Source organism: Rhinatrema bivittatum, chromosome 9 (assembly GCF_901001135.1).
Source record: "Rhinatrema bivittatum chromosome 9, aRhiBiv1.1, whole genome shotgun sequence".
Lineage (NCBI taxonomy): Eukaryota > Metazoa > Chordata > Amphibia > Gymnophiona > Rhinatrematidae > Rhinatrema > Rhinatrema bivittatum.
Window position 1 is genome coordinate 161,211,826 of NC_042623.1, and position 21,149 is coordinate 161,232,974.

The window sequence follows — 21,149 nt, forward strand, 5'->3', positions numbered from 1 at the left end:
CTCCAGGATTCACTGCAGTGAAACAAGACGTAAGAGGGCCTGGTTTTTTTTTTTGCTGGGGAGTTGATGTCTGGATAGGCAAAATGGGAGAGGAGCCATTCAGCTGTTTACCTCATCTTCGAAGAACCTCCTTATCTTCCATTGTTTATCATCATCCTTCAAAGTTTGGAATACTGTGCTCCTCAGATAGTCTTCCCAATCTTTTGGTGCAGAGGCGTTCACATGGGTCTGAGGATCCTGCCTTAATCGCACCTTACGGTTAAGTGTCTAATGGAAAAGTGGCTAGGACATGGCTCAGAGAAGGATGTGCATCCATTTTCTAGCACACTAGGAGCAAAGGTACTAACAATGTCTGGGTCGCCTATTTTGTTAATGCAGATATCACGGATCCAAGGTCAAGGTGATGGGCACTGGGGGTGTTGTATGGACTATTGCATAGCTGACAAACCTTGTGTAGTCTCAGCATGTCTCTGCCAAGCAGGCATAGAATTTGAGCATCTTGATCCATGGGAGGGTTCTGTTTAGCTACAGACTTCGGACTGGGGATGAAATGTTGCAGCTTCTGGTGTAGGAATTTCATTCTATTGTTCAGAATCCGGTTACATTGTATAAGAGTGGACTGCGGATTCAGCCATTTATAGCTTCTATAACATCCCCATTTTCTCCCCTTCTTGCCATCTGACTGATTCTGCACATATTTTTAGTGTATATGGAGAGTAATCATCATGCATGTCAAATAAGTCATAGAACTCTGACCTTGCTAGTGTTTTGTTACTTTGATCATCCATGATGTCATACATCTTTACTGCCTCTTAGCTAGGCATATCTTAGAGCAGCATCCATCATGGCATTCTCTGCAAACTTCAGAGAATTTGGGAGTAATTTCAGGTACCAACATCCTTCCTTGACTGTTCTCCCTGCCATGTCTCAATACAGGGGAAGCAACTTTTGGAGAGTTAGAACTTGCAGGTCTGGGTGTTCAGCAGTGGCAGCTTTATCGTTGTCACTCTGTGCACTTATAGCCTGATTTTCAGAGCATTTTACGCACATAAAATCATGTTTATGTACCTCAGTCATGCTTTGAAAATCAACCAGAGGGGGTTTCAGGTAAAAGTCTGCCCGAAACCTGATTTCCTGCTGTCAGGACAAAGAGTGCCTCAGCCAGCCTTGACTATGGCTAGTTCAGTTCGGGGCTGGAGTTCTGAATACAGAGGCACAGAATGGCTCGGATTGTACATGGTCCTGCCCCTGAGGATCTGGATTGGTCCTCAGGGAGATTCAAAAGGCATACTGAGATGCCAGGGATGCAATCCTGGAGTTGTGGAAGTCGAGGGAGATTATGGGATCCTGGAAGAAGGCACATGAGTTCCACAGCCATGTCTTGATGTAAGGTCCTGCTAAATTACTTTTGCCATTCTGTGCCAAGTCTAGTGATGAAGTGTGTGTTTGTCAAAGCACTAGCATTCAGCTTGCCCCAAACTGTAAATGATGCTGTTGAAGTTTAAATCTTGTTATTAGATGCCTGGAGTTGATAAGGCAGGTCCTGCCTGTGTTACAGTGTGTTAGGACTATAACTGCAGGAGCTTCCAATCTGTGCCTACTTTTACCTGCAGTCGCAAGGCTGTTCTGGGGGAGGGAGACAAAATCGGGGCATGCAAAGGATTTAATGTGGATATTTTCCATTTTCAGAAGTGTGTGCATAAATGTACAAGCAAAAAGTTGCTTCTGGTCCAAGTGACAGAAGCTCTCTGCTCATACGTCCATGCACATACCAGGACAGCCTGCAAACTTTCAAAGCGGACTTATGCGAATAAGTCCACTTTTTGAAAATTTGTACTAAGGTTTGTCGGTACAAAGTAGCCACAGACATTAGCCCTCCATGGGCTACTTGAAAATGACCTTCCCTATGTCTGCTTTACAGGCTCTTGAGAGATGGTTTATAGAAAAGCAGCAGCTGTGCAGATTTCATACTCCTTGAGCAAGTTTTTGCTTTCTGCCAGAGGCTTCTTTCTAAAGCCATGGCATTTCTTTATATGGTGAGGTTTCTTCAGTAAAGGGCTGTGCTTCTGGTCCTGCACAGCTTTGCAAAGAGTGTGTGCTTCCTTTGCAAGGAACCCACGTTCTTCAGCAAAGAATGCCCCCTCCTGGCCAAAGCTTGCAGAGCATCGACAAAAAGAGGAATCCTGCACTTGTTTCAACGTTAAGCATATTGTGTTACGTGGAATATAAGCAATTTGGTTAAAGAAGCCATTTGTCCAATTTATCAGAATTATTTTTTTGATTACTTAGAATTACCAATGTTTAATCTCTAGATAGTAATCATATGAAAGATAAGACTATGAATTAATTGAAATTAATCTTTAAAAAAAAAAAAAAGCATAACTTTAAAATGGATCCTCTTGAATCAGACAAATTATCAAAACCATGGCTGTGTCAGGGTTTGTTTTTTTTATAACATGCTGGTTATATGTTGTGTATATAGTAGTAAAAAATGTATTTATAGAGCACTGAATTATATTTATAGTGTTGATTTGTGTTGCATGTCCTCATGGGTCTGGCAAGTCTATACTGAGTGAGTGTTGTTGCATGTACTGCGGTCTGTATCAGCTTCCAAGGTCCTGGATCAGTGCTATAACTAAGGCTCTTTCTTTACTCTGCTTGCTCCTAGCTCCTCTGGGCAGCATCTCCTCCATGGAAGTGAACGTGGACATGCTGGAACAGATAGACGCCTTTGACTTTAATGACCAGGACACCATGGATGTGTTCCTCAGCTCGGAGCCAGAGGAGGCCAGCATCCAGTCTCATCTCCCAGGTTAGTGTAGCTTATTAATGAAAGCTGAGAGTCGTCACGTCTCCGGCATCCTCCCTCAGCCCACCTCCATATGCGTACCCCAGCTTGCATGTTTACAGTGAGACCTATGCCTAAGAGCAACTTTCACTGAAGACGACAAATTATTTGACAGCAGCTCTGTACTGCCTAAGTGCAATCTGGCTCTTCGCAGTGGTGATTTTCTAAAACCCAAGATTAAAAAGGTACCAGGTTGGGTCCAGCGGTAGCCTCCACCTTGTACTGCTCCGGCAGTGAGGAAAAGGAAACAATCTGCCACAGCTCCAACAGGTTCCAGGTCAGTGAGAGGACAGAAGATCAGCACTGGAGGCTTATTTCGTTTGGTTAAATATCATGTACCTACCCTCTTCCCAGATTCTGATCAGAGACCTTGGTATCCTGTGGCAGATTTTTCAGTATTCTGAGGCAATTGTGTAGAATTTTGCATAAAGATTCACATCTCTAGGCAAACAAGTCTATTTGTTTTGGAAAAACATTCACATTGTTTTTTATACACAGTATTTAAAATATGTACAAATACAAGATTTACTAAGTAGAACAATCAAGAAAAGATGTTACGCACTTTTAATTTTGAAATGTCGCTTTTGTTTTGAATTGAAACACAGCGCAACCATACTTTTTATATTTTCTTGAGAACGTCCCTGTCATCGTTCCGAGTATATGAGCTTATGTATGCTGAAGATGTCCTCAGCATCAACAGTCTGTCTTGCTGTTAATTACACAGAAAGTTGTGTGCGCATATGCTACACCCATAGCAACAGACGCAAAAAGGGGTAGAATTAACACAAGTTTAAAACTTGTCAGCAGTAGTGCCAGTCATAGCTTCTATAAATTGAAATTTAATGTCCTCTCTGCCAGTTGTGGGAAACCAGCAGACACAGACTTCCAAAACACTTACAGTTCTTTGTAGATGGTGTACAGGTGGCCACATATGCAGGTGCAAGAACCTTTATATAAAGATTAAATTCTTCTAAAGGGACATAATACCTGGATGGAGCAATATCAAAATCAACTATGGTTTGATTTAAGCAATCTTCGAGGGATGAAACATTCTGACTGCTTGCTCTGTCCACTCTGTCTTCATCTTTCTCCTTCTGTTTTACCGCCGCCAACAAGTTAGATTTTGCTATGGTTCTTTTTTGGTCAAACATGTCTAATGGGTTCCAGTGATGTCCCTGGTGTGGTAGTACTATGTCTACCATGGATCCTCATGACAGAGGTATCCTATGCCTGAGGGCATCTCATGATGTCCATGGATGTCACAAATGTACAACAATGAACCAGAAGAACCACTGGTTCCAATTGGAACTGATAGAGAAACATTTCAGGCACCGAAAGACCAATCCACTAGCCTCAGACTTGGGGGAATTGACATTGCGGGACCTTGGAACTGCATCAATGGAGGTAGCATCTTCAATATCGGGAAACTGTTGGTTCCCTTGGTGCTGGTAGCTGTTAGGGAACCAGGAGACAGGCCATTATCTGTCTCTTCCCACTCGAAGAAGACGTTGAGTTCCACTTCATCAATACCAGCATCAAAGAGTCCTGTTGTCAGGCATTGAAGGAAGCCAAAGAAGCATCAGCATTGCTTTCCATTGATGCCCAATACCGGGAGTGGGTATAGTCTGGCATCTGCCGAGAAACCTCCTAAATTATCCCATGGCAAGGAGAGCTCATTCTTTTAAAAAATCCTAGAACTTGTGACAGCCTCCAGCAGTCCTGATGTCAGCCACCAATACTTTCTTGGATCCAAGGAGGATGTGGCCACCACTTTTAACTCCCAGTTGGTGTTGGAATCGATTATCTTTGAGGAGACATAAGTGGATTTTAGCACAAGCTTGCATGAGGGACATTCCCTATTTTCCAATCCGTCCACCAGTTTGTCCAGTTGTTCTCGAGCTCTTCCAGGCTCCTCTGGTTCTTCATCCTGCAAAGCCCCCCCACTGACCTGGACCCCCTCACCCTGTCATGTAAGCCTTATTTAATGAGATCTGCAAACTTGATCCTCATCAGAAGCAACAATAAAATTACACGGATAATAAGCCTATGCATGCTGCGGTTTCTGGTTTTAAAATATGAAGTTTTACACATAAGTTTTGGCCCCACTCCAGAAAGCCCGTGCCCCTCCCCTTTTTTGCCCTCTTATTTTTCATGCATGCACAGGTACAAAGCCTCATAATTCATGGGTCTATAAAATCCGCGTTGCTTACGCATGGCCCATATTTGCTCATAAGTGGGCATTTTTGCGCAAGCAACGCATTTAAAATTGACTTCTTAGTGTTTTATGCACTCAAGTCCTTGTCCACCAGTGACTGGAGGATGTCTTGCTGCTTTTGAGGAAACTGCTTAGCCACTCTCTGCATCTGCTTCAGTAGGTCTGCATATATTGGCCCATGAAAAGTAGTAGACTATGTGGGCATTGAGCATAGCTCCCTGAAATAACTTCCTCTCAAGAGTGTCCAGGATTCTGGACTTCTTCCCTGGGGCACCAAGGAATGAGTTCTATTCTTCTTGCCTTCTTGAGAGCAGATTAGACTACCATAGATTGGTGCAGCATCTGCCTTCTGGATGAGATAAATTGCATCCACCTTCTTGTTGATGAGAGCCACAGAGAGGAGATTCTGCACCTCCTGAAGGATTTTGTGGGCTGCCATGAACTCCTTCAAGGGCTCCATGAACTGAAGTATGTCTAGCATTTTGTTTCTGGTCTCATACTCAGTCTGTAAAATAAATGGAATGGGTTCACTGGATTCATAACTGTATCCTCATGAGTGCTCGGAGTCCAATTCTCCCTGGTCTGCCAGAGGTGAGAACTCTCTAGATGCCTGATACTCAGCCAAGGTCCCCAAGGGGGGTACTCTTAGCTGTTTGGGCCTAGATTCTGAAGACTCTCAACATCCTGGGACAGCTTCCATCCCAGAGGAGCAACGGGGTAGAAGGCATCAACCCCGATCCCCCTTCCGGAATCAACATGGTCCCAGCACCGGCACCAATGCTGGTTACTTGCTCCCAGGCAGCTGAAGGGAATCAAGCAGCAGCTAGAAGATAGTCAATACTTGCCCTGGTGTCCTCAATGCCACAGCACAGAGATCCTGCAGCACCTTCTCTAAGGCCTGCTGGATCTTGTTGCGTAAAAGCCAACAGGCCTTAGAGAAGGTACACATGCTAGCTTTGCTCAAGTAATCTCTAAAAATTAGGAGCATACTTATGTGCAATTGATGTTTTTTAAAACCAACGTGTGCAACTGCGTGCATGATTTAAAATTCCAGCATATCTCCACTCATGAGCTGATATGCACGTATATGGGCACAAGCACACTCATTTTTAAATTAGCCAGATAGTCTGTTCAACCTTCGATGTTTTCGACATGGCATCAAGAGTCTCTGCTATGGAGATTGTTGCCTATAGACTCACCTGGCTGTAGATCTAAGAACACCATGCAATGTTCCAGCAGTTCTCTGCTGGCACTCTATACCCAGCCTCCTTATCTAGGAGGTACCCCAAGAGTTGGGCAGAAGAGGCATGTCTTCAAACAAGGAGGTGCTATACTCTGCCCCCTTGGTCCTGTCCATAGCAGGCACCATATGCCCATCATCAGAAATGGTTGGACCCTAAGCCCCAGTCAGCAACCCAGTCAACATCTAGGATGGGGTTTTGACTGGATCATGACGAACATAGCTAGCATCCCAGTACCCATGCTGGGGGAAGTTCCCATTAGAGGCAGGCTGCGGTTTTATGTAAACTGGTGGCTCACTATAACTTAAGACATTTGGGTTCTCAGCATTGTCAGAAGAGGGTAAAGAGAAAAGCTATTGGGTCTCCTGCTAAATCAACTCTGGACCCCAGCTGGGATCACTCGCTGCATCATGAACTGCTGCAAAAGGAGCTTTCCTCCCAGTTATAGGCTGATGCAGTCAAGCCCGATCCACCAGGGAAAAGAGGGCAGGGATTCTACTCAAAGTACTTCCTGATTTTGAAGAAAACAGGGGGATTTCATCCCATCCTAGACCTAAAGGCCTTGAACAAGTTTATCAAGAAAGAAAAGTTCAAGATGGTTTCTCTGGGCACCTGGATCCCCTTTCTACAAAAAGGGGACTGGCTATGTTCTCTTGATCTAAAGGATTATTTCACCCACACAGAGATATTTCCCAGTCACAGGAAATATCTCAGATTCATCATAGGAGGCCATCATCTCCAGTATCGCATGCTGCTGTTGGCCTAGTGTCAACCCCATGTGTCTTCAGCAAATGCCTTGCCATGGTGGTGGCACAACTGTGCAAGCTTGGGGTGCATGTGTATCCCAATCTGGACAACTGCCTGGTCAAGCGCATATTCTAGGCAAGAGCAACAGAATCAATGTGCATAACCATCTACGTGTTGGAGTTACTAGAGTTCATTACCAACTACTCCAAGTCTCATCTAAGCCCGTCATCTTAGTTGGAGTTTATCAAAGCTCTACTAGACACGTCTTGGGCAAAAGCCCTCCTTTCGCAACAAAAGGCTATCATCCTGATGTCCATAGTGAAAGGGATCCAGATTAATCCAGAGATGATAGGATGAGACTGTCTCACACACACAAGTGCTCTGTGACTGTCTGGAGGACAGATTTCAGTATGGATTCCAGCTATCTTTTATAAAAACTTTATTATTTACCGTCAAATGAATAACAGAAGCTGCTTACCTCAGCACTACTTCTCAAATATACAGCAATAGATCAGTTATCTTTGCAGGAGCTGCCTTCTCCTCTTCTCCCAGGGCCTCTGTCTGCTCTCCACTGAGCCTAAACTGTATTTCTCCTCAGAGGAGCTGCTGTTATGTGCCAAACACACTTATGGCGCTTCTCCATGGTCACAAGAATACTATACTAAGATTTTGTAGAAAGTATAATTTTTTATTGAGCATCCAGCAGCTCTTGGGAGCTGCTGGATTCCAGTTCTCTGACAAACTGACCAACCAGTATCTCATCTGTATACATGAACTGATCCTTCTTTTATAGGTAAAATACAATAAGGTACTAGGTCAGAAATTCTTAAGTTGCATGACCACCTGGAGTATCATTTACATAGGTTGTCATGTCAACAGCATGATACAGTATCCCTAAATTACCCTGATTAGTTCTCCAAGTTGGGGCCCATTTACCATCACTCTTTAGATAGTCCTTTGTTCTGTTAAAATCTTGCTGCTCAGGGCAATCTTCATATCTTAGGCTGTGTTTACAGATGCCCCTGTAATAAACATTCTAGCCTGAGGTTCTGATCGTTGCCTTCTGCTCTTGTGACCCTATAATTAGGCATCACAAATTGTCACCAGCTTCAAATGCTGTCCAGATGTCCTTGGAATTCTTCCAGGTCAGACTCAGTAGGGCATTTAAAGTTCACATAGCCAGAAAGGCTAAGATAGCAGAGGATTCTGGGTCAGTTGCCGTCTCCATGTTGATCTCAAGCTCAGGCACGTATATCACTGCCCTGTACTCAGAATGTCTTGTCTTAAGGTGGACCAGGACCAGACAGCTGGGACTTGTCCTTTAAGGTGTTCTTAGGGTTTCTCTGGTGCATTCTGTCACAAGGACATGTTGAGGCTGTTGGGCATCATGGCATCAACTATACATGTCACTCATGGCATGCCTTCATATGAGATGAGCCCAATGGATGGCTACAAGTCAACATCCATGTCACACAGCTATTCAAGGACTCCCTGTCCTGGTGGCGGGACAGTTTCAATCTGGTCAGGGGCATCCCTTTCCAAAATTCGCCAATGCAAATTGTCATTACAATGGATGTGTTCAATCTGAGCTGGGAGTTCATGGAGAGGGGATCTGCACTCATGGTATTTGGTCCACTCAGAAGAAGTTCTATCAAATAAACTTCCTAGAGCTAAGGACAATCCAGTACGCAATAAAAGGCTTTCAGAGATCAGTTATCCAACATGGTCATTCTGGTTCAAACAGACAGCCAGATAGCAATGTACTGCATCAACAAGCAGGGAGGCATGGGATCGTACTCCTTGTTTCAGGAGGTTGTCCAGATGCGGGACTGGGTCATCTGTTAAGTGATGGTTCTAAGGGCTGCATACCTGGCTGGCATGGAGAATGCACGAGCGAACATATTGAGTTGATCCTAAAAAAGGCAGCTGGAATCCAGACTGAAATCTGTTCTCCAGAAGGCCACAGACCACTTGTGTGGTGGGTGCTACCCTTAACAAATAAGCCTTGATACTACTTATGCAACTCTATCATTGCTCTCTGCTTCAAAGGTAGTGGAAAAAGGGGAATTAGATTCAGACAGCAACCAATGAGGGTCACGTCTTTTGCGGTTTGGGGAACAAATAAGCAAGGGAGTAACTTGCTGCTGTGGCTTTTACTACTCTTAACAAATAGATGGACCTATCCTATGGAATAATATGCCAGAATCATTGAGAGGTGAATGATCTACTCCCAAATTTAAGAAAAGTTTAAAGACCTGGCTATTTCTGAGACATTTTGGAGCCATAGCGTGAAAGGCAGAAGTAATGAATGGAATTGATATTAGCCCCGATTATACAGTGGAATTCAGAATGGCATCTCAAGATGTTTGTCTTTTTTATTTTTAGTTTCTATGCTTGTATTTTAAGTTTGTAAACCACATTGATATCTTATGACTTTGTGGTATAAAAGTGATTGTATAAATAAATAAATATATCTTGACACTGTTAATGCAACTTCAACATTGCTCTCTGCTTCAGCGGCAAGGGTAAAGGGAAATTGGATTCAAACAGCATCCAACGAGGGCCCTGACTTTTACGGTCTGGGAAACTGATCAAACATGGGGATAACCTGCACAGTGCAGCAGATACTAGCATAAGCTTGCTGGGCAGACTGGGTGGATCATTTGGTCCTTTTCTGCCATCATTTCTATGTTTCTATATTTTCTGTTAATGTTTCTATGAACCCTATAAATGGTCCTTGAACCAGGGAAGTTAGCAAACCAGATATTCTGCCAGTGGGGCACACCCATGGTGGATCTGTTTGCATCTCATCAGAACAGGAAGGTCCCACTCATCTGTTCCAGAAAGAGGGGGAGAGCAAACTAGCCTCAGATGCCTGTGCCCTAGATTGGGGCAAGGGCCTGCTATATACATATCCTCTGATTCCACTAGTTGCAAAGATTCTGAAGCTTAGAGAAGATGGCGGAACTATGATACTCATAGCTCTTTTTTCGCCAAGACAAATCTGGTTCCCACTTCTCAGATGTCAATCAGGGGACAAATGAAACTGGGGACTTCCTCAGATCTCATCACTCAGGATCAGGGCAGGTTGTGCCATCCCAATGTTGGTTCCATGGCCCTCACCACTTAGATGTTGGGAGGTTGACCCTGCAACTCCTTGATTTATCTGAGGATGTATCTCAAGTTCTTTTGGCTTTAAGAAAGGATACTACAAGAAAGTCCTATGGATTTATGTGGATGAGATTTTCATTGTAGTGTAAGCATAAGACCCTAGATTCTTTCTCCTGCTCAACACAAAAACTGCTTGATTACCTTCTACATCTGTCAGAGACTGGACTCAAGACCAACTCAGTAAGAGTTCACCTTAGTGCAACTGGCACCACAGCCTCCTGCTGTGTCTTGGGACCTCATTATGGTTCTGTCCCAGCTGATGAGAGCTCCCTTTGCATTCCTGTGCCCTGAAGTACCTGAGCTGGAAGGTCATATTTTTGGTGACAGTCATTTAAGCGCGTAGAGTTAATGAGCTGAACAGTGGAATATAAATCAAATAAATAAATAAATAAAAAGCTTCAGGATCTAGTAAGTTATCCACCTTATACCACGTTTTATCATGATAGAATGGTCTTACACGCCCATCTGAAGTTCTTGCTTAAGGTGTTGTTAGAATTCCATTTTCACCAGTCAGTCATACTTCCAACATTGTTTCCTAGGCCACATGTGCACCAAGATAAACAAGCACTGCACAGTTTGGACTGCAAGAAAGCCTTGGCCTTCTATTTGGAGCAGACTAAAGCACATAGAAAGTCCACCCAGCTTTTTGTTTCTTTTGATACCAACAAACTGGGGATAGCCATTGTCAAACAGAGTTTATCTAATTGGCTAGCAGATTGCATCTTCTTCTGTTAGGCCTAGGTGGGTTCGAATCTGGTAGACCATGTCAAGGCTCACTCTGAGCCATGGCAGCATCAGCGAGCCACCTGCAATAATTTACCATGAAGGAGATCTGCAAGACTGCAACCTTGCGTTCTCTCCACACATTCACATCTCACTACTGTTTGGACAGGAATGGCTGATGCAATAATAGGTTTGGCCAGTCTGTCCTATGAAATTTGTTTGCAGTGAGACCCCCAACTCCACTCCCTCCTAGGGCCCGTAGTTTTTATTCCGGGCTGCCTCTCATTAGGTTACATGTGCAATGGGAAAAGGGTTTGCTGCCATCAAAAATATTGTTGTGCCCATTGGCACTTGTTGTTTGTTTCCCCTTTTTCCATCGGGAGCAGTCTGTAGTTAGGGATTCTCCATGTGCGAGGACTGCCATCCTGCCTGTTCTCTGAGAAAGCAGGGGTGCTTACCTGTAATAGGTGTTCTCCAAAGACAGCAGGATGTCAGTCCTCACGAAACCCACCCACCTCCCCTTGGAGCTGGTTTCTGCATTTTTCTGCTAAAATACAAGACTGAGGGACCCCGCATGGCAGAATGGCACGCATGGGTATGCTCAGTGAGGCACAGTCAAAGATCTAAAAAGTTTTCCGGGCCAGGCTCCATCGGATGATGTCACCCATGTATGAAGACTGAAATCCTGCTCTCCTGTTACAGGTAAGCAATTCTACTTTTGTATGCAATATTTTAACAAACGTTTTTCTCCCCTGTTGTCTTTAGCATTCTCCGCTGCCCCCATCCCTCCCTAGACAATCATACCTGGACAGATACCCCTTGCCCCGGGGCTGAAGGAGTGCTTCTCTGAGGCACCTATAGGTGCCACCGCTGTAGCAGCAGCCAGCTTCCTTACCTCTTTCGGACCTGAGCATGATATCTCTGTAGCATACTCAGGGTCCTGTCCAACGGAGCCCCTAAACCTGTATCCCCTGTACTGCAGGGCACTGCAGCTTGAGCTACAGGACTGGCCTCACAAACTGTAGTTTTTATTGCCTGAAGTGTCACCTGTTTTTCTCCCTGAACAGGTCCTGGTAAAGATGAGATCACCAGTAGCAATGAAGCAAAATCCCATATCTCGTCTTCCTCTTCTTGTCTGTCGATGGATATGAACAGCTTGGACAGGTGTGAAGAAAGTCCCGGGACACCAGGAGCCCAAACAGATGAAGAGGAGGGGCACGTGAACCATAGCATCTCTACAAATACTGACCAGGAGAACAGGCACTAACAACATCCTACAGACAAAAGTTCCTGCCTAGTGCCATTAAGGAAGTATTCCTGGGACAGCAAGAAAAGATTGCTTTCTATCAGTGCTCTTCACCCTGACTCTGAAGATAAAAAAAACTTATCATTCTGAAGCCAGGGAGGGGCCATTGATGGACACTTCTGGTGGTAGGGGGTAGTGACAGCTTAGCCATTTTTTTATTGAGAGGGGAGAATAGTAGGGAGCTTAGAAGTGGGAACACTAATTATTACACTGTTACTGTTAATCTGAAAGCTTCTCTCATGCATAGCGCTACCATTAACGGCACCAGAGACTGGATGGAGGAAGAAAGGAGCATTCATGTGGGGTAGGCAAATACTGTGCAGCTGCTGAGGGTGTGGTGACTGCTGTCGGGCAGAAGTGAAATGTCAAAGTTACACTAAGCATGGTTTCATTGGGAAGGAAGAGAATGACTGCCTCAAGACAGTCTAAAATGTCTACAAAATATGTCTGTTTTCATTTATAAGTTTTTTGAATAGAATCTCTTTTTCATTTATAAATTTTTTATAATAGAATCTCAACTACTTTCTAATAGCAAAACACGACAAATAGCGGCAGAAGGGCTTGAATGAAATACCTGATTGCGAATGATAGCCTAAGGCTTACCTAAATAGTTTTCTAGCCTTCTTCCAAGTGATGTGGTAATTGGGGATCCATACTACCATTTTTTCTGAGGTTTTTTTTCCCACTTAAGTTGTTGGAAAATGTATGGACATAAAGAGGCACTCCAAGCTGGCTGATTCTAGACTTGTCCCCTGGAAGATCCGCTTTGGTAGATCCTCCAGAAGAAGAAAACTGGCATGCAGGCGCCCAGTACCCTGGCAATGCTCCAGTACCCTAAGCATTGTGCTGCGGCTGGATGCTAGCAACAGCTTTCTAGCTCTTGAATTGTACAGACGTACTAACTGCAATTTTTTTTCCCTTGAAAACCTGGATTCTTGTGTATGATCTTCTCTAAGATACAATGGCATTTCTTTTTACACTGATGTTTTCTAAAATATAAATGCCTGTTAATTCCCTGAAAGTTTTACTAACAATAATTTATATCTGTAATATAAGGTGACCTTTGCTGGTATTGTTACAATTATTCATTAACAGTTAACAAAAACTATATTAGGATATGAGTATGGGTCTTTAAAAGAATGCAGAAAAGTAAGGAAATTCAGAGTGACATTCATAACTCAGCACTGTCATTGCATCATCCATAGTTATAGGAATTACAGAAGGTTAATTTTTTTCCATTTAGAAATATGCAGCAGAAGATTCTAGAATCCTGGATGATGCAAATAATAAGGATGGGTTTTTAACATGTACATAATGGGAGGTAATTTTCTAAACCTGCTTTTATGCACTTAACTGACTTACTAAAACAGCCCTGGGCTGTTATGCAAACTGCAGAGGGGCATTCCAGAGGTGGGGAGTTGGGGGTGAAGTTGAGATTTAGGCACATCACTTTTTATTTTAAAAAGCATGCAAGTAAATTACATTGCACAAGTTACACCTTTTGAAGAGTAACTTTGTGTGAGGTAATGTGTGCATGTACTCAGCCAATTGCTGGAGTATTTTCAAAGTAAGCTAATGTGAATAAGTCTGAATGTATCCCTTACACTTAGACTTTACCACGATCCTGGCAGTTATAAAATTCCACTTAATAATCTTTTCTTGCCATAACAACTTTGTGTGGGGGGAGATGCACAGCTATAGACGGCATGAGGCCTGATCTCTGTACATATTACATACCATTCTTAACCCCTCCTTCTTGATGATTGGTATTCATGCATGGAATCTTTTGGGTTTTGCCCAGGTCACTCAAATTTGGGAACTTGAAAAACTTGCAAGCCTTTTTAAAAAATCGTGACACTGAAGCCCTGTGTATTTTGAGAAAACAGGTAGAATCTCGATATTTGGGCCTAAGGACCAGCCCCTGCTCTGATGTTTGAAATACAGTATCAGCTTCATTACAATATGCATCAACCTCATTATCTCTTTTGAGACTTTCAGAGTCAAAGTATTAATGCCAGTAATATTTCAAATTGGGTAGAGGAAGTGCAGTGGGTGGTCTTCCACCATGATGTCAGTTTAAACTAAGGGCAACTTCAGTCCCAACACCGTCTCACTTATATTTGGCCAAATGCATTTAAGTAGCTCCTATCTGTAGGAATCAATGCAGATAAACAAATGTGAAATCTTGTCAGTGTGACTGGGAAAAAACATGTATTTATAATGATGTGACGGGCAGTTCTGTACAGATAAGGGAAGACCTACATCTTTGTAAGACAAAGGAAACTATTTCACTTACATCTCTATTGCTCGTTGCTTTGGTCTCATTCTTTTCTGATCAACCCTGACCATTCCCTCCACAACCAAAACAGGTTTTGGTACAACTAGGAACATTAATTTTCTATCCTATCAGTCCTAGGATACCATGGCTTGAGATCTGTAAATTATATGATACAGAAAAGCTTATTCATAGGGGTAGGGAAGGGAGAGGTTAGAGATTTAGGAATGGAGCTCCACTTGGCTAGGACATCACACCAGCCTCTCATCCAGCTGAAGATGTGAACTATCTTATAGAAGCTCATTAACACCTTGTTTCTCATGTACTATACAGGCATAGCAGAAGTAATGTAGGTAACAGAGTAAATGATGACAGATAATGACCAAAATGGTCATTGTCCATCCAGTCTATCCAGTAAGTTCTCTGTGCAGGTTACCTCCATACAGAAATATTACACTTAATGTTAACACAGGTTACTTCATTTCCATTCTCAGGCCTCTAGGGATCCGCAGTGGGTAAATTCCTTTACCGTTCTCATCTTCACCATCTCTTCCAGGAGGGCATTCCATGCATCCACCACCCTTTCCTAACATTGGTCCAGAATCGTCCCCCTTGGAGTTTCATACCATGACTCCTAGTTCTACAGTTTCCTTTCCATTGGAAAAGCTTTGATTTTTGTGTATCGTTAATACCTTTCATATCATATATTGTATTGTATATTTATTTTTTTGAATGACATTGTTTCTGGAAACAGAACACTGACCTATACCAGTTGACTCCTTTCACCCTTATGAAAAAGTCACTAACTATGCACCCTATCAAAGAAAGCTCATAAAAATCTTTTGTTTGACCAAGTTAACTGAAGGCTGGGGAGATAATTTTCCAAAGGACTTACATGCTTAAAACTGGATTGTATACATGTAAATGCACTTTACGCACCTGTAAGTGGGCTTTTGAAAATTGATACAATTTTTGCCTTTGAATTACCAATAGGTTTTACATGTGCAAGTGCACTTTAAGGGATGAATTTTAAAAGAGTTGCTCACATTAAAAGGCCCATTTACGCAAGTATAGTACAGAATATGGGCTGAGCGTGAGCAACTCTTATTTTAAAAATGGAAAATTACGCACATATATACATCTGCATGCACATCAAAAATGCACAAAAAAGGGGCGAATTTATGTGCATAAATCCTGATTTTAAAACTGACAAACGCAGTGCGCGTCTGGCTGTTACCTGCGCATATTTACTTCTGCTCTTTTTCAGGTGTAAGTCAGGACAAAACTCATTATAGCCAAAAACTGACTGGGTGAGGGGTCTGGGTAAATTGGGGAGAGGCTGAAGAACCAGAGGTAGAGACCTAGAGATAGACTGAGCAAACTGGTGGACTAAGCGGTCAAACTGGTTATTTCCTCCAGGCATGCATGTTTTAAAATGTGCTCATCTGCGAATGTAAAGCTGACAAGTCCTAAGGAAAGACTCACGAATAACATTTCCTCGCATTACTGCTTAATTTTAGGAGCACACATACATGCACTGGATGTATTTTATATTACATACACACACTTGCACACGTGATTTAAAACTCCAGCATATATGAGCTCGTGCCCACATGTGCATGTATGTAGGCGCATGCACACTCATTTTAAAGTTACCATCCCTGCGCGTAAATGGCCTTTGAAAATTGCTATGAATATGTTACATTTACACATATAACTCCTTTGAAAATTACCTCCCCTGGCTTCTTGTTTGCTACAATGATGATGCAACAGGAGAATCACTCAAAAAATCAAAGATATGACTCTGAAACACAAAGCAATTATGTATGTATAAGGTTACAGTTCAACCCCTCCTCACCAACTTCTCAGTATGACAGAAGATGCCTAAAGGTGTAGCTTCATTTTGTTCTCTTTTCTGTTCTTTAAATAAAAGTTATATTTATCTTATATTTTTAGTGTGTGACATCAGTAGCTGTAGGAACTGTTTTATGTTGTGATACATGCTGCTAGAAGATCGGAGTGTAGACTTGTATCTACAAGTATTGTGTGTGTGGCAGAGAAGTGTATGTGAATTATAGGTAAGGATCTTTAGTTTTTATTTTAGTTTTCCTGGGAATTCCAATGTTTTATAAAAAAAAAAAAAATCAGTGGAAAATAACATTTGGTAGAAAAATCAGTGGAAAAGTCATTTTTCCACTGATTTTTATTTTGTTACAACAGGAAAAATAACATAAAAACTGAAAATGAAGGTCCCTAATTATAAGGCAGAAGGTTATGTATGACCTTGTAGCAGTGTTATGAGTGGTCAGCGTTAGTTATGCTTGCTAATGTGACTGAGTGTTATAGAAGTGGTATTTGTGTGTTTTGATAGTCCTGTAGTGGGAATATATAATCATATGGATGTGCACTGTATGTCTGAGTAGCTGAGAGGTATATATCTATAAAACAGATTTTGTGTATGTAGAAAGTGAGTATGGTGTAATTGTGTATGAGTGAGGGGTGACAGAGTGTAAGAGAGCAAAAGAGTTAAAGATGTGAACATAAGGAAAACTAGGTTTAAATTAGGATAAAAGAGAGAGTGTGTATGTTACTGAAGAGATCTGCAAAATTGCAAATACTGCAATTTTTCATTTAAAAAAAAAAACATTAGTCCTTTAAAACCAATATTTGGAAATGAAACTTTTGTCAATAGTTAAAATTTGGGGAAGAGTATTAAAATGTGTTGGGTGGCATTATGTTTAACAGTTAAAGAAACTCATTTGTTACAGCTAGCTTTCCTATTTTTCACCATATGTAAAAAAAGGTTATAAAACTGTCAAAAATATTTCCAAAGTATACAATGAGAACTGTATGACACAGCAGCGCTCCAGCCCAAATTTACACTAGTCAGGAGGAGAGATCTTCAGGAAGTAAATAAATTGGTTATGTATTTTGGTGAAAACTGAATATGCATTTTGTTGGCATGTGAGAGCAGAATAAAGGGCATTAATAAGGCACCATGTTCCAAATATATTTTCTCACAGGGCAAGCAGGATGGTAGTCCTCACATATGGGTGACATCATCAGGATGGAGCCCAATCACGGAACACTTTTGTCAAAGTTTTCAGAACTTTGACTGGCACCTACTGGGCATGCCCAGCATAGCATCAACCCTGCAGCTAGCAGAGGTCCCCCTTCAGTCTTCTTTTTTCCGCGCAGCAGTAGCCACGTGGGTTAAGGAGCTCTTCAGCGATTCCTGACAGGAATTTTCCTCACGGAACTTTGTTGAAAATTTTCAAAAATGTTTTACCCCACAGGGGTCCCCTTATCAATTTCTTTGATCCGCGGTCGAACTATAAGTTTTTTACCTACTTGCGGTCGATTCCCGTCGAGTTTTTCCCTCGTGGCCTACCAGTCATCGACCGCACCGCGACTAAATTTGGTCGAAGCCATGGCGACGGATTTCCGTCCGTGCCCCGACTGCACTCAAACCATGTCCATCACTGACCCTCACACAGTCTGTGTAATGTGCTTGGGGTCCAGCCATGATGTCCTTACTTGCACCAAATGTGCCCAAATGACACCAAAGGGTTGCAAGGCTCGGCTCGATAACATGAATCTTCTCTTTTGGCCAAAAACCCCAATGCCATCGATAGCTTCGAGATCGTCTGAACCAGTGCCATCTATGTTGCGCCAGCACCGGGAAACCGCTGCTACCCGACCAGCTTCGACTCCACGGGTGTCGACCCCCTCTGTTCCCCCTCAGGAAAAGCACCGGGGTGAACATCGAGAAAAGCATCGACACCGGCATCATAAGGCTCAGGCCACCGATACAGGCAAGCCCTCGGCATCAACGTTGTCTGAGCCTCCGACAAAGAAGCCCCATACAGAAAAGGCCTCATCCTCTTCTGTCTCTGGATCACCGAGGAGTTCCCCACCTGGAAAGGTGCCGGGATCCGCGATTTCACCTTCACCGGTGAACCTTCCGGCTACGCCAGTGCTGCCTCCTACTCCGGAACTGGGTATCCATGCCCCAGGTTTCCGTGAGGAATTGATCGGATGATCCAAGAGGCCATCGTCAAAGCACTCCAGGGCTTCCAACTTCCACCGATACCGGCACCGGTTCCTCTTCCGGTCATCGACCCGATACCGATGGCGCTTGCACCACTATTGGCTAGGATGGACAAATTAATTGGTGCCCTTCCACCAGTGGATCCGAGGGAACCAAGGGAGCTGACTCTTCCTTGCCGATTCCCTTGTCATCAGAGGAAGATGAAGAAACACCGCTCTTCATTCCACCATCGGGAGTGCCGCCACCGACACATCCATTGACACACTGATTCCATGGGTGCCTCCGATGCTTCCCTCGATGCCAGCAATGCCGCCATCGATGCCCTCGATGCCTCCATCGATGCCTTTGATTCCTCCTTCAGGACCATTGATACCCAGGCCAGGGCCTTCAGGAATAACTCCGTTACTTCCTTCTGAGGAACATTTGGGAGCTGATGATGACCCTTATAATCCTTGGACCGACGATTCGTCCCAGGATTCTGATGATCTACCTTCACAGCACTCCCCTCCTGATGAAAGGAAGCGTTCTCCTCCAGAGGACCTGTCCTTTATTAATTTTGTAAAGGAGATGTCTGAAACGGTCCCATTCCAGTTTCAGACAGAAGAAGACTCTAGACATCAGATGCTAGAGCTTCTACAATTTCTCGATGCTCCAAAGGAAATCATATCTATCCCTATTCATGACATCCTTTTGGACCTTTTGAGGAGAAACTGGGAGCACCCGGGCTCGGTGGCACCTGTTAACCGGAAAGCAGATGCCACCTACCTAGTCCAATCAGCCCCTGGATTCCAAAGAACTCAGTTGGATCATCACTCGGTGGTTGTAGAGTCAGCCCAGAAGAGGGCCAGATGTGCCAAACCTCCCTCTTCCATTCCCCCAGGGAAAGATCAGATGTTCCTGGATGAATTTGAAAGACAGGTATTCCATGGATCAATGCTCATTTCTCGCATTGCATCCTACCAGCTCTACATGACCCAATACAATAGGGCCTTGTTCACCAAGATTCAAGCCTTTGCTGAGGCCTTACCTCTGCAGTTCCAGGACCAACTTCATGCCCTAGCACAAAAGGCCTTAGATGCTGGCAAGCATGAAGTATGTTCAGCATATGACATCTTTGACACCACTTCTAGGGTATCGGCAGCCGGTATCAGTGCAAGGAGATGGGCCTGGCTGAAATACTCAGACCTCAGGCCAGAGATACAAGACAGATTGGCTGACTTGCCCTTCACGGGGGATAATCTTTTCGGTGAAAAGATTCAATAAGCAGTAGCGCAGCTCAAGGACAACCAAGAGACTCTGCGCCAGCTCTCCTTATTGCCCTCTGATCCCTCCTCTTCCTCCAAAAGATCCTTTAAGAGGGATTCCAAGAGGCATTTCTACCGGCAAAGGAGATACTATCCCCCAGCGTCCAGGGTTCGGCCTTCTAAGCCTTACCAAAAAGGCCAACCTCGGCAACCTAGAGGGCAGAAGTCGCAGCCAGCTCCTCAACCAGGTCCAGCATCAGGCTTTTGACTCCATTCTAGAGAGCAATACCTAGCTTCTACTTCTGACTATTCCGGTCAGAGGCTGGTTGTGTCTCTAGCCTATGGCATACGGGAAGTTCCCTTGATTGTTGGTTGTTAATTTCTTCTCCAGCCTATGGCATACGGTCACCACAAATCAGTGGGTACTGGCAATAGTATCCCAGGATTACCACCTTAACTTTCTCACCCACCGGAGAAAGTTGAGGTGGTAACCCTGTCCCACTGGATTCCCCGCCTCAGCTGATGTGGGGAACATCGGACCATTTACCACTCCTGGAGCAGGAGGTCTCCCTCTTCCTCCAGTCCCGAGCAATAGAACCAGTCCCCCTGAAACAAAAAAAGTCAGGTGGGGTGTGCCCAATATTGGATCTTCGCACTCTAAACAAATACCTACAAAGAGAAAAGTTCAAGATGGTGACCTTGGGTTCTCTACTTCCCCTCCTTCAAAGGGGAGACTGGCTCTGCTCTCTAGACCTTCAGGATGCCTTCATGCACATTTCAATCACTCCTAATAGACCCAAAACACTTCCAATATCGAGTGTTACCATTCGGCCTAGCATCTGCCCCACGCGTCTTCACCAAGTGCCTTGTGGTGGTAGCTGCCTAGCTCAGGAGTCAAAGTGTCCACATCTACCCCTATCTGGATGATTGATTGATCAGGGCTCCATCTCGGCAAGGTACACTGATGTCCTTTCGCCTCACTTTGCATTCCCTGATCTCCCTAGGGTTTCTCATAAACTATCAAAAACCCAGCCTAGTTCCTTCGCAAACTCTATCATTCATAGGAGCCGACTTGGACACTCTAAAAGTGAAAGCTTTCCTGCCTCAGGATCGAGCTCTCACTCTCGCTTCTCTGGCCTTTCGACTGCAGTCTCGACAGCATTCAACTGCACGTCACTTCCTAATATTATTGGGTCATATGGCCTCCACAGTGCACGTCACTCCCATGGCTCGATTCACCATGAGAGTCATGCAGTGGACTCTATTGCAGTGGACTCAGTCTTCTCAGTCTCAGCCAATGTCCTCCACAATCCGCATCACCAAACAGC

At 43.8% G+C, this 21,149-nt stretch overlaps 1 protein-coding gene across 1 annotated transcript in view; it reads left to right on the forward strand.

Annotated features, from left to right (window-relative positions):
• Nucleotides 1–12,763, forward strand: part of LOC115098863 (dysbindin domain-containing protein 2-like) — a 77,562-nt gene extending 64,799 nt beyond the window's left edge. The window contains exons 3-4 of the mRNA XM_029615903.1: nucleotides 2,669–2,812; nucleotides 12,013–12,763. Of these exons, the coding sequence (XP_029471763.1) occupies nucleotides 2,669–2,812; nucleotides 12,013–12,212 (344 nt within the window). The 3' untranslated portion in view covers nucleotides 12,213–12,763. The remainder of the gene's footprint in view (nucleotides 1–2,668; nucleotides 2,813–12,012) is intronic.
• Nucleotides 12,764–21,149: the final 8,386 nt, after the last annotated feature.